The 14,291-nt window shown below is 41.9% G+C and overlaps 1 protein-coding gene across 1 annotated transcript in view; it reads left to right on the top strand.

Moving 5' to 3' along the window:
* LOC122661624 (nuclear cap-binding protein subunit 1) overlaps positions 1–14,291 on the top strand; it is a 113,918-nt gene that overhangs the window by 46,692 nt on the left and 52,935 nt on the right. Inside the window, exon 10 of the mRNA XM_043857083.1 lies at positions 11,821–12,020. Within this exon, the coding sequence (XP_043713018.1) occupies positions 11,821–12,020 (200 nt within the window). The remainder of the gene's footprint in view (positions 1–11,820; positions 12,021–14,291) is intronic.

The raw sequence follows: 14,291 nt of genomic DNA on the forward strand, positions 1-14,291 counted from the left end.
GACATGTAAGTATGTAACCCTTCTTATCTTTTTGATTCAGTTAGTTCATATGTAGATCTAATGATGAAGCTATTGACCCTGCCTAAAGCAACTCATTTCTGAATCAATCTGTTTTCACTTATATGGGGGCAATATAATAGACCTAGGGTCCACGGGCAACGCCATACCTTCTCTTAATGCTTAAACATTTCCCATCACTCTCCTGAACTTTTTCTAGTCTTTTCTCATTTACTACTAAAGATACCTCATTTGTTCTTGCTTCGCGTCTCAAGAAAATTTAAGCCCTGCTTTATTGCTTCTTGTTTTTGTTTTCTTCTCTAGTAACTCTGATCTCTTTCTGGAAGCAACTCTTTTCACACTTAGTTAATTGAAATTTTCTGTTAAATTGGAGAATGCGGTCAAGTTGAACCGTGTTCTGGATTACATCATAAGAGAAACAGTTTAAATGCTTGCAGCATGAAGAAGCAGGTTCAAGTCTGAGTGCGGGGACTTTGTGCAAGAATGCTGAAAGTTAGGACTGAGTTCAGTCCATAGTTATCAAGGCGGGAAGGCGACCATGGCATTTTTCGAGGGGCAAAAATCAAGGCGACACCGCCATGGCGTCGCCTTGATAACTATGGTCCAGTCCTCCCCTCCTGGTACCTGTGAAAGTAAGACTCACACCGGGTTACGGCCCTTTAGAAATGTTTTACAAATTATAAAACATAGTTGGAGAAGTATGGATTTTTTCAGTTGCAACCATGGTACAAGGTTTTGACAAAATTTCATGAAACCAACCGAAATATTTCGATTTCGTAGGCTGTCGAAACGAAACAGCCTACAATGCATTTCTCCCAAAGTCATTTTAGGTCTGCCCTTGGCTCTTTTAGCTCCTTCAATCTGAATCAAATCACTCCTCCGTACTGGAGCATGTAAAGGCCTCTGTTGAACATGGCCATGCCACCTCAAACAACTTTCTCGTAGCTTATCATGTATTGGAGCTACTCCCAAATCAGCTCTAATTTGATTATTCCCCACTTTATCCTTCCTTGTTTTGCCACTTATCCATCTCAACATCCTCATCTCAGCTACATTGAGTTTATCTATATGATTTTTCTTAACTGCCCAACATTCCGTGCCATACATCATAGCCGGTTGTATGACTATCCTATAAAAATTTTTCCTTTAGTTTTAAACGAATACATTGATCACACAACACTCCGGATGCACCTCTCCACTTCATCCATCTTGTTTTAATTCTTTGTGTAACATCATCTTCTATTTCTCCTTCCTTATTTATGATTGAACCCAAATTATTAAAATAATCACTTTGCATGATCTCCCTCTCATCAATTATCCGTCCTAGTGTAACTATAGTCACACACAGGGTTTAAACTATCAGGCCGTGCCATATCGTATTGTATCAACTGATACATATTGGTATCATTCAGTGTCAATACGATACTTATTTTCCATTGTATTGACTGATATGGGTCCGATACAGGTAAGATACGCCTCCTGTAAACTGGCAAAAAAAAAAATCGTGTGAGATACGAAACTGAGAGCAACCGAAGGACTTGGAAACTTGTTTTCTTTGATATGAGTTGGAGGGAATTATTTACATTAAAAAACAACTCTAATCTTCACTATTCAACAAGGTTTGGGAACTTATAGTGTTCAAATCATGGATCAAAATAGATTTGTGCAAAAAAGCTGTAAAGCTGCAAATCTCTTTTATGTTTGTTTGCTCAAATCACTTTTTTGTTTGTTATGCATCACTGGATTAGGTAAAAATGCTCAAATCCTTGCATCAGGCTGATTTATATTTACATAATTGCATAATATGGTGTTTTATGCTTCTATACTGTATTTTATATGTATCATAAGCACATCCGTGCATTTCTTGACCGTTTCCATGCATATCTTTAGTGTATCTTGCATCTCTCCGATACTATCAGATACGTCTCTTAAAATCACCCATTTGATACGATATCCGATACTGATACTTAAACACTTGATACACACCATATACTCTGTTTTCTTTCTACTTATCTTAAAACCTTTTGATTCCAGGTTGATATCCATAGTTCCAACTTGGCGTTAATCCTTGATTTTGTTTCAACCACTAAAACAATATATTCAGTAAAAAGCATACACCAAGGAACTTAGGAACCTGATCTTGAATATTTATGGTTAGGTCATCTATGATAAGTGCAACCAAATAAGGGCTTAAAGCTGATCCTTGATGTAACCCGATTATAATTGGGAATTCACTCCCTTGACCCATCACCGTTCTTACACTAGTCACCACACCATTATACATATCTTTAACTATGTCCACATATTTACTTGAAATACATCTCTTCTCTAGTACATTCCAAATTAACTCTCCAGGGACTCTGTCATAAGCTTTTTTCTAGGTCAATAAAGACCATATGGAGATCCTTCTTGCAATCGCTAAATCTTTCCATGAGTCTCTTAAGTAATTAATAGCTTATGTCGTGAATCTTTCTGGCATAAAACCTAATGGGTTTTCCGTAATAGTAGTTTCTTGTCTCAGGCGAGTTTCAATAACTCCCTCCTGTAACTTCATTGTATGACTCATTAGTTTTACTATGGTTGTTATAGCTTTGAATATTGCTTTTATTTTTAAAAATCGGAATCATCATGCTTCTCTTCCATTCATCTGAAATAAAGTTGTACCATTTATTTCCTTCTTTTTAAAGCAATACTCTTTAGTCTAAGTTTGTTTGTGACCAAATGTCTTACTCAACTTTCCCAAATCCTCCAAATCCCCCCTTTGCTGTCTCCTTGAAACCAAAGTGCTTGAGCACAATTTGTCTCATATTGCCTACTCTCTTGCCCCCTCCTGGTCCTTCCTTTCCAACTATGACCACTCTCCTTGCGGCCAAATATGGATTCTTTGGGATCCCTCCAAACTTCATATCTCGGTCTCCTCCTCCTCCCAATTACTCCATCTCAGCATTTCTGACCACCTTCACAACTATCTCTTCTTCTTCACCATGGTTTACGCCCTCAATCGCCACCCCGATAGGATTCCTCTCTGGGATGACATCCGATCCATTTCTTCGTCTGTTGGTTGCTCTCCCTGGGGCATTGGAGGAGACTTCAATGTCGTCCGCTATAGCCATGAAAAGTTGGATGGTTCTCCTATCGACTACCAAGCCGTTGTAGCTTTTAACTCTTGTCTTGAGGATTCTGGGCTTAACGACCTCAGATGGTCGGGTGCTGTTCTCTCCTGGCACAACAAGCGCTCTGGCATCGACAGAGTTGCCTGCAAGCTTGACAGAGTCATCGTCAATGATCCTTGGCTCTACCCCCTTCCATCCTCTTATGCCTCCTTTAACCTTCCTGGTCTTTCTGACCATTCCCCCATATCTCTTTTTGTCCTACCTTTCCTATCTTGTGGCCCTAAACCCTTCAAGTTCTTTGACATGTGGTCCTCCCACTTTGGTTTCCTTCCTATTGTCCAAGCCGCTTGGAACATCCCTGTCCGTTCCTTCTCCTCCCCTCTCCTCGCCTTCTTTTAAAAGCTCAAAAATGTCAAGATGGCTCTCAAATCTTGGAATTCTTCCACCTTTGGCCTTTGGCAACATTTCTTCTCGTGTCTCCTCTTGTCGGGACACCCTCTCCTCCATCCAACTCCGCCTCCAGTCTGATCCCCTCAACTCTTCCCTCGCTGAGGAGGAAGTCCTTGCTGCCTCTGAGCTGTCCTCCTCGCTTTCCCAAGAAGAAAATTTTCTTAAGCAAAAATCCAGAATTAAATGGCTCGAGCTCGGCGATTCAAACACTGCGTTCTTCCACCGATCCCTTAAAGCCCGCTCCAACTCCAATTCCATCCTCTCTCTTACCTCCTCTAATGGCTCGGTCCTCTCCTCTGTTGAAGCCATCAAATCTGAAGTTGTGAACTACTTCACTGGTATTTTCTACCCCCCTTCCTACACCCAACCCTCCCTTCCAGTCGACCTGGTCAACAAATTCATCCCTCCCCACCTCCTCAGCTCCCTCCGCTCCATCCCCTCCGACTCTGAAATCACCTCCGCTGTTCGCTCCCACAAGGTTAGCAAAGCTCCCGGCCCTGATGGGTTCAGCATGGGGTTCTTCTCCGCTTGCTGGGACATCATCGGTGTCGAGCTAATCAGTGCCATTAAGAGCTTCTTCTTTAACCCTCATCAGATCTAAAGCATCAACCATACCTTTCTCTGCCTCATCCCCAAGTCCCCTGGAGCTTCGTCCATGTATGACTTCAGACCCATCTCCCTCTGTAATCTTCTTTATAAGTTCATTGCTAAAATTCTTGCCAACCGGCTCAGCCTTGTCATTGACTCCTTTGTCAGTTCCAACCAATCTGCCTTCATCGCTGGGCGAAGCATCTCGGATAATATCATCCTTTGCCAGGAAATTATCCGAGGGTTTGATCGCAAATCCCACTCTTCGTCTGCCCTTTTGAAAATCAACATCCATAAGGCGTTTGACTCCATCCGTGGGGACTTCATCTCCCAAGTCCTCCTCAAGATGTCCTTCCCTTCCATCTTTGTTAACTGGATCCACTCCTGCATCTCCACCCCCCGCTTCTCTGTTCTCCTGAATGGCAGCCCTGTTGGTTTTTTCCCCTCCTCTGTTGGTATTCGCCAAGGCTGTCCCCTCTCTCCTTTTCTCTTTTGCCTTTACCTAGAGGTTCTCTCCCGCAGAATCCAGTCCAAAACCGACCTTCATCTCATCTCCCCCATCCCTTAATGTAAGCCTACCAACCTGACTCACCTTGCCTACGCTGATGATCTCATGATCTTCTCCAAGGCTGACCCACTCGCCATTGAGTCCATCATGTCCTCCCTCTACCTTTTTCAGGGCCTTTCTGGGCTCCGCATCAACCTGCTAAAGTCCTAAATCTTCCTTGTCGGAGTCCCTGATACCATCAAAGCCTCTCTCTCCTCCCCAAGGTTCGAAAACTCGGGTCTCGGTGCCAACTCAAACCCTTGAAAAACCGAGTCGAGTCGAGATCTCGTCGGGTTAGTGCACTTTTTTTTTTCTCGACTCAAAGCCTCATCTCGGTTGGTTTTAGACCTAGTTTGGGTCTGGAACTTGGTATTCAGCCCATTTTAGGCCATTTAAACATAATGACACTATCAGATTTTGCAAAAACAAAGTCCAAATAGGAGTTTCAGTTAGTGGGAAAGCAGGACAGACACTTATGCTAGAAACCAGGACTGGCACAGGACAAACACACTTATTTATGCCTAATATCATTTAAGTAAATGCTTTTGTATTTGTATTTGCTTAAGATATTATTCATAAATAAGCAAATACCCCCTATTTGAATCCAATAAAAATAGTTAAAAAATAAAATTCCAAAAGGAAAAAAAGTCAACCTTCCAGTTCAAAAACAAAAACGGGATTTTCGGCGGTAGGTACAATTTTCAACTTTCTAATGCTAGGGTTTTTCTCAAATCTAAAAATTCCATAAGTCTTAATGTTAACAAAATAGGAATTTCGTGAATGGCTTGAATGATCAATGAGATTAGTCAAACTCTCTATTTATAATAATAATAATAAAAGAGATTACAAAGAGAAACACTGTTCATGGTACTATTCACGATACTGTTCACGACACTGTTCACGTGAACAGTGTCACAGCCCAAATTACAATCCTACCCTTGTTCAAAAGTACATAAATAAAGCATAAATAAAAAACCCAAACTACCCTTATAATATCGGGTAACACATCTCAACACTCCCCCTCAAGTTGGGGCATAGATATCACACATGCCCAACTTGACTAGACTAGGATAAAACAACTTCCCACTCAACCCTTTGGTGAAGACATCACCGGTTGATCTCCGGACTTCACAAAAGGAATACAAATCTGCTCACTCTCTAACTTCTCCTTGATGAAGTGTCGCCAATCTCCACATGTTTGGTACGGTCATGCTGCACTGGATTGTGAGCAATGCTAATTGCCGCTTTGTTGTCACAAGACAACATCATTGGAAGATGAACAGAACCATGAATATCAAGGAGTAAACTCAAGCCACATAACTCACATATGCCCCGGGCCATAGCACGGAATTCAGCTTCAGACTAGATCTTGCCACAACATTTTGCTTTTTACTCCGCCATGTGACTAGATTTCCTCCAACAAAAGTACAATAACCGGAGGTAGATTTCTGTCGGGTTACCACCCCCAAGATCGCATCTGTGTAAGCCTCAATGCGAAGATGGTCATGAGGAGACAAAAGGATCCCCTTTCCGGAGCGACTTCAAGTAATGGAGAATACGAAGAACAACAGCCATGTGAGTGGAATAAGGATCATGCATGAATCGCTCACAAGACTCACAAGAATGGCAATATCCGTCCGTGTGGGAGAGATAAATTAGCTTGCCCACCAATCGTTGATATCTGCCCTTATCAACAGTTCACCATCCTTCTCTTGCGAGACGGGTAGTAGCTTCCAAGGAGTGTCACAAGGATGACAACCAAGCAAACCAGTCTACGATAGTAAATCTAGAACATACTTTCTCCTGGGAGAGAAAGATGCCTTTTGGAGAACGGGCAACTTCAATCCCAAGAAAATATCTTAGCTGTCCTAGATCTTTTATGTCAAATTCCGCCCCAAGAAAGCCTTCAGTGAGAAACTTCATCGTATCATTACACCACAACCATGTCATCAACATAAACTATGAGAAGAGTGACCTTTTCTCCCTTTCGCTTGATGAACAAAGTGTGATCAGCATGACTTTGTTTGTATCCGCAGGAGACCATGGCTTTATGAAACCTACCAAACCATGCCCGTGGAGATTGCTTCAACCCATAGAGTGCCCTTTTGAGCCTACAAACTTTCCCATGGGTCTTGTCAGAGGAAAAACCCGGAGGAACATCCATATAAACCTCCTCTTCCAACTCCCCATGAAGAAATGCATTTTTTACATCCAATCGCCGAGGTCCCACCAAAGTTGACAAGACAAGACAAGAAGAACCGGACAGTTGTTCAACTTTGCAACAGTGGACAAATGTCTCCTGGTAGTCGATCCCATAAGTCTGAGTAAAGCCTCTGGCCACAAGCCTGGCTTTATATCTATCCACTGTTCCATCTGGCTTCTGCTTGACAACAAATACCCATTTGCACCCGACTGGTTTCTTACCTGAAGGAAGAACAACTAGCTCCCATGTCTCATTTTTAAGTAAGGCCGTCATTTCTTCCATCATGGCTGCTTTCCACTTTGGATCTGCAATCGCCTCTTGCCATTTCTGAGGAATAGAAACAGAGGAAAGAGAAGAAACAAATGCACGATAGGAAGGAGATAAAGCATCATAGGAAACAACATTGGAGATGGGGTGTTGGGTGCATGACCTAACGCCTTTACGAACAGCGATAGGTAAGTCAAGGGAAGGATCCTTACCAGATGATGTAGTAGGGTCTGGATCTGGATCAAGTGCAGACGATTGTGGAGGTGGTATGGTGGTGGTGGTAGTCTCAACTTGTCCTGTGCGCTCCCGGGTATATACCTTATCAACAGGGATTTGACTGACTGGTCTACGCTCCCCCTGAATAGGAGCCACTATAGGAGCTGAAGTTACAGAGGGCTCCCCCTGAATAGAATCTGGAAGAATAGCAGACACATCTTCAAAGGGGAAGAAAATCAGTCTGGGGCTGGCCATCAATGCCAGAAGAGGCCGAAGAAGAATCTGAACCAGTCATTGCAGCAGGTAACCAATCTTCAATGAAGCAGCAAACAGCCAAAAAATATCCAAAAAAATTCTGGAATCGACCCCCAATAGAAAAGGGCTGTATTGGAGCAAAAAATCTCAGATATGTAGGCTGGGAATGATGTTGAATGAAGGCAGCAAGGGTGCCAATCAGATGCAGTAGGAACCAGCAGCCCAACCCCAAGATTGATTAATGTCAAGGTTTTGAAAAAAACCCTGAGAAGAGAGATCGATAAGGGGCTGGGGTCTTCAACCAATCTGATGAAGTGAATAGGGGCTGAGAACAATATCAAATAAAGATCCCACAATAGAAGATGCAGCCGAAACAGATGTAGAGGCCTGATCTCCAAAAAAAATAGGAATCTTCAAATCGCAGACAGTGCTTCAGCTCCACTCGATCCAAAAAAAGAGGCATAAAAAAGGAGGTATATTGGGGCAGCAGCTAGATCATTACGATCACCTCAGTAGTGCTGCCCTAATGGGAGAAGAAGAACCAAAAGAAAGGAAGAAAGAAGAAGGGAAGAAGCTCGATGGAGGGAAGGAGAAAAAAATGGAAGGGAGGGAGGTAGGTTTTGAAAACCTAGATCAGAGTGTATTTGGCTTTGATACCATGTTAACAAAACAGGAATTTCGTGAATGGCTTGAATGATCAATGAGATCAGTCAAACTCTCTATTTATAATAATAATAATAAAAGAGATTACAAAGAGAAACACTGTTCATGGCACTATTCACGACACTGTTCACGACACTGTTCACGTGAACAGTGTCACAACCCAAATTACAATCCTACCCTTGTTTAAAAGTACATAAATAAAACATAAATAAAAAACCCAAACTACCCTTATAATATCGGGTAACACATCTCAACACTTAATATGGTAAAACATTGCTAAAAACCAAAAGTGCGGTAAAATATTCATTTGTTTTGATGTCCAAAAATATATTTTCATTCAGAGCGATTTTGATAGCATTTGCACACACCGAATTAAGTTTGACCGGTACATAACTCCTTCAATATAAATCAGATTTAAGCTTTCCAACAAGTCCAAGATTGCTTAAATCTGATTTATATTGAAGTAGTTATGTACCGGTCAAACTTAATTCGGTGTGTGCAAATGCTATCAAAATCGCTCTGAATGAAAATATATTTTTGGACATCAAAACAAATGAATATTTTACCGCACTTTTGGTTTTTTGCAATGTTTTACCATATTAAGACATGGAATTTTTAGATTTGAGAAAAACCCTAGCATTAGAAAGTTGAAAATTGTACCTACCGCCGAAAATTCAGTTTTTGTTTTTGAACTGGAAGGTTGACTTTTTTTCCTTTTGGAATTTGATTTTTTAACTATTTTTATTGGATTCAAATAGGGGGTATTTTCTTATTTATGAATAATATCTTAAGTAAAAGAAATACAAATACGAAAACATTTACTTAAATGATATTAGGCATAAATAAGTGTCTGTCTTGGTTCCTGGCATAGATAGGTGTTTGTATACCAAGAATTTCCAGCAAGATCTCGAGATCTGGCATTCATATAAAGGACCTCTATGGGCATTTTCCTATGTCAAACTGAGATCTCAGCGAGATATTGACATTTTGAGACTCATAGGCAGTATCGTCTCGGGATTTTGAAAAACCGAGAAACTCGGCGAGATCTCGCGAGTTCTCGAACTATGCTCCTCCCTCACGGGCTTTACCATTGGCACCTTACCAGTCCGCTGCCTTGGCCTTCCCCTCATCCCTGCTAGACTTTCAGCCCACCACTGCTCCCCCATGTTGGATCTCCTTCGCAAGAGGCTGCAGCTTTGGAAAGCCAAGCTCTTATCCTATGTGCAGGTCGCCTTGAGCTCATTAGATCGGTGCTCCAGTCTTGCTACATCTATTGGAGTAGTGTTTTTGGCCTTCCAAAGGCTACCATCAAGGCGGCTGAATCTATTATGTGTGCTTTCCTCTGGAAAGTTGTGGACTCAGCCAGGTTCCTTCATCCCATGAGCTAGGCTTCCCTTTGTGTCCCCAAAACTGAAGGAGGCCTCGGGCTCAGGAGAATTAAAGATGTCAACATTGCTGGTTCCATCAAGCTTATTTGGAGGCTCCTCACCAACAAAACCAGCATCTGGACTTCTTGGGTGTATGCTAGGCCCCTCCAAAGAGATTTCATTTGGTCTGTTAGCCCAGGGGCTGACTCCTCCTGGGTTTGGCGCAGAATTCTCCAGGTGAGGCATTTAGCTAGGGACGCCATTTCTTGTAGGATTGATGATGGTTCGACCACCTTACTTTGGTTGGACAATTGGCACCCTTCTGGTGTCCTCTCCTCCATTGTGAGCCCCCGCAATAGCTACTCCTCCGGAGTGGACAGATCAACCCCTGTTGCCTCTATCATCACCAGTGGCTCTTGGTCCCCCCCCCCCTCTCCCCTCCCCCCGTCGCCGACTTTTGGAGCTCCCTCCCCCCCATCCCCCCTGGACATCAAGGTAGAGGTGACACCACCTTGTGGCTCCCCTCCCCCTCCGGCAGATTCAGCTCTCACTCCGCTTGGGACTTGGTTAGACATAGAGGGACCCCCTGTCCTTGGTACAGAGTCGTTTGGTTTAGAGGCCACATCCCCCGCCATAGCCTCACCGCTTGGCGCGCCCTTGCAAATTGCTTCCCTACTCAAGCCTTCCTCATTTATCGGCATATTCAGGTCCCTCCCAGCTGCTGCCTCTGTTGGAATGGGGCTGAAGATGCAGATCACCTGTTTTTCACTTACCCCTTTGCCTCCTCCATCTGGACCCGTGTTCTTCACCACTGTTGGCCCGGTCGGCGCACCCCCCTTCCTCTCAGCAGGGAATGGATTTGGATTGACATGACGTTCGGAGGGAAGTCTATTTGGGATTCGGTTGGCATGATTGCCTTTTGTGCCACTATCTCCCACATTTGGATGGAAAGTAACCTTAGAAGATGGACGCCCAACTCCCGCTCTTTCGACACGATTTGGAAGGCCATCTTCTTTGATGTTTCATCTAAGATTAGATCCCTCCTCCCTTCGGATGTGAAGGATTCCCCAAGGAACAGGCTCAGTGTTGTATCTTGGGTTCTCCCTCTATCCATTTTGCGCCCTAGCTAGTTCCTAGCTTCGGCTTTGTTTGCCCTTGGGCTTGTATATTCCTTCTTTTTTCTTCGTAATTAAATTTTTATTCATCCAAAAAAAAAAAAAAACTTTCCCAAATCTTGTTACCTTTTGGGACTTCCTTTTTATTCTTGTATCACAACATTCTTATTTCAGTTAGGTGCTTTCAATGCTTGTGCTGTGTCTTTCTTTCATTTTTTTTCCGGGTAGGCAACAGCAAATAAAAATTCATTGAAAGGATTGATTGAAAGAGAATAAGAAAATATTACAAACATGGATCCAAGAGATAGAAGGGACCCAGCTCTTGGATCTATCTCCTCCCAATGACACCCACACATCCTACAACTAAAGCAGCAATAAAGCCATCTACAACTAAAGCAACTCCCAAATGCTTATGCTGTGGTGGTTATGCCTCCTATGCTTGTTGCTACAGCATGAGCAGCAAAAAAAGCTTATGCCTTTTCTTGTTTGACTTATACTCTGACCCATAACTAATTTGTTGTTTTGTGGCTACCTCGTGAAATTTGTCAGTAAATTCTACTGTTAGTTGCCATTCAGACACTTGGAGCATATCTCTACCTCATGCACCCCTCTCGAATCTTTTGGAAACGTTTCTCTAATTTTATTCCCAATGGAATTATTGACTCAGGATATTGAATTAGTTGTTTCTTGGTTACCAATCTTAGAAGCTCCCCCCCCCCCCCACACCGGGAAATTACACTCCATAGTCCACACACCTACTCGCACATATAAAACCTGACTTATTTCAGAGAATTCTAGTTTTGGAAGTTTATTTTTTTGTGACCATTCTTATGCGAATGTACCTCTTATTTCTCAGTTTATAGTTTCATACCTTTAATGCTATTACTAATTAGTGTTCACCCCCCCCCCCCCCCCCCCCCCCAAAATAAATAAAAATAAATAAATAGAGGGTGTGTTGTATTGGTGTAGTTCCATTATTTTCTCATTTTTTGATGCTTCTTTCCTTTTCTTGTTTTAGTTCCCAGGCCTCACCTTTCATTTGAAGCTCAGCTAGTTGCTGGGAAGTCGTATGATTTGGGTCCTATTAGCTGCCCTGAGCAACCAGCTCCTCCTTCTGTACTTTCTGGGGTCACTTGTGGTAGACAAAAGCATGAAGCTGAAATGAATTATCCTCGAAGGCTGCGAAGGCTTAATATTTTTCCTGAAAGCAAAATTGAGGTACCATACTGGTTATGACTTCTCAAGTACTCGTATATTTATGCGCTGCTTTTTTCATATTTGGTTCACAGGTTAGATTGTGCTTGCTATATATTACCTTGTGCACTTTGTAATTTGAATTTAATATTTTATTTCTACTTGAAATTTTTTTTAGGGTAGTAGTCCAGGATTTGATTTTGACCTCAAGTGAACTTTCACAACCCCCTTTGAATTCTGTAGGGTAGGTAGACACATAATGAAGGACATAGAAACGGCAACAGAGTTATTTTCTTTTCTTTTGGTGTCAATCACTTTGATATCTCACAAATTTTTAATGTTAAAACTAAAGATACCTGTGAAGTGTGGATATGTATCAGCACCAGGTTTTTTTAAAAAATATATATGGCTCCAATTAATGAAACTTCTGAGACAATTAATTGCCAATCTATTATGGACATTCATTTGTTAGTCATTTTGATTCATTTCTTCAAGACCTAAATTTTTTTTTTTTTGGGGGGGGGGGGGGAGGGGTTCCCCACACTGCCAGTGTTGGGGGGGGGGAGGGGGAATAGGAATCTCCCACCTCCACACAAATTAGCACGTGGGAATCGGTTTCGTCAATAGAGGGGGGGGGGGACTACAAGGTCAGGGAGGAGAGAAAATGTCAAGAGGAGAGAGAGTGTTAGTTATGTGAGAGGGCATGGGAAAGAATCCCTACATTGAGAGGAGGCGACCTAAGGGTCACCTAGTTGCCCTAGGTGTGCATTCTATGCATTATTCATGCAATAATGAGCTCTATTATGCTTTAATGCAATATAAAAAATTTAATGTATATGTAATAATGCTGAAGATAGAATTATGCTAGTAATGACCTAATATGAGAAAACTGACATACAATAAACGAAGTATAGGATTTAATATATGTATATGTGTATATATATATATGTATATATTTATTTATTTATTTATAGGACACTCTTACAACCGGTTATGATGTATGGTGCGAAATGTTAGGCAGTTAAGAAAGACATAGATAAACTCAGTGTAGCAGAGATGAGGATGTTGAGATGGATGAGTGGCAAAACTAGGAAGGATAATATAAGGAATGATCATATTGGGGCTGATTTGGGAGTAGCTCCGATACATGATAAGCTATGAGAAAGTTGTTTGAGGTGGCATGGCCATGTTCAATGGAGGCCTTTGGATGCTCCAGTACGGAGGAGTGATTTGATTCAGATGGAAGGAACTAAAAGAGCCAGGGGCAGACCTGAAATGACCTTTGGAGAGGTGGTGAGGAAAGACATGGCCACAAGAGTTCATGTATTCCAAGAGCCATGTTCTCTTCTCTTCTTTTTCGCTCTTCTTTCTTTTTGTTTTTCCACATGCATAAGCAAGAGTTCATGTATTCCAATGTATGAGAACTCTGTACACAAGCAAATATGTGAGTAAAGAAAAGAATCAATTTCATATATATATATATATATATATATATATAAAAAAGCTGACTCATACAAAGGCAGGCTCTTAGGCATCCAAATTGATGCCTATGTGACACCGAGGTGCAAGGCAGGTGCCTTTCGTGCATACAATGAGGCAACAGCTCACACCTTGGTCCTTCTAAATTGCCTTGTCACCTAGGCGATGCCTTGACAATTATGTGACACTATATCATGATTCATGCATAGTCATGTTACAAGTGGTGATGGAGTTATTTTGAGTGTTATTTTTTATTTAGACCATAGTAGAGGTTATCCACTGTAAAATATGTGAAACCAATGGTCTTGATCATCTTGTGGACCATCTAAATCTTCTTTCACAAGGGTGAAGCCCTACTCATGGACTTCCCAGAATTTGGTTGGCTGGTTGAGAATTTGATTGTTTGCATCACAATTTTCTGCATGGAAGAGATTTAATTGGTTAGCTAACAAAAGCTCGTGCAAATTGTTAACAGCCTGTCAGATAGGCTGCCAATGTCTATCAAGAAATTAGCTTTGCTTCTGCTTTGTGCTAGTACAAGAAATAAACTTAGGTGCCTGTGAACTGACTTGAGATCTTACCAAAAAAAAAAGGGCGTGCCCAGTGCATGAGGCTCCTGTTACTGCGGGGTCTGGGGAGGGTCATAATGTACACAGCCTTACCGTGCTTTCGCAGAGAGACTGTTTTCAGACTAGAACTGTGACCACTTGGTAACAATGGAGCAACCTTACCGTTGCACCAAGGCCCGCCCTCTTAAATTGAGATCTTACTAATTATAGAAATTAAACTTTTCAAATGCAATCTTTGGCACCATTT

This window comes from Telopea speciosissima, chromosome 5 (genome assembly GCF_018873765.1).
Source record: "Telopea speciosissima isolate NSW1024214 ecotype Mountain lineage chromosome 5, Tspe_v1, whole genome shotgun sequence".
Taxonomy (NCBI): Eukaryota; Viridiplantae; Streptophyta; class Magnoliopsida; order Proteales; family Proteaceae; genus Telopea; species Telopea speciosissima.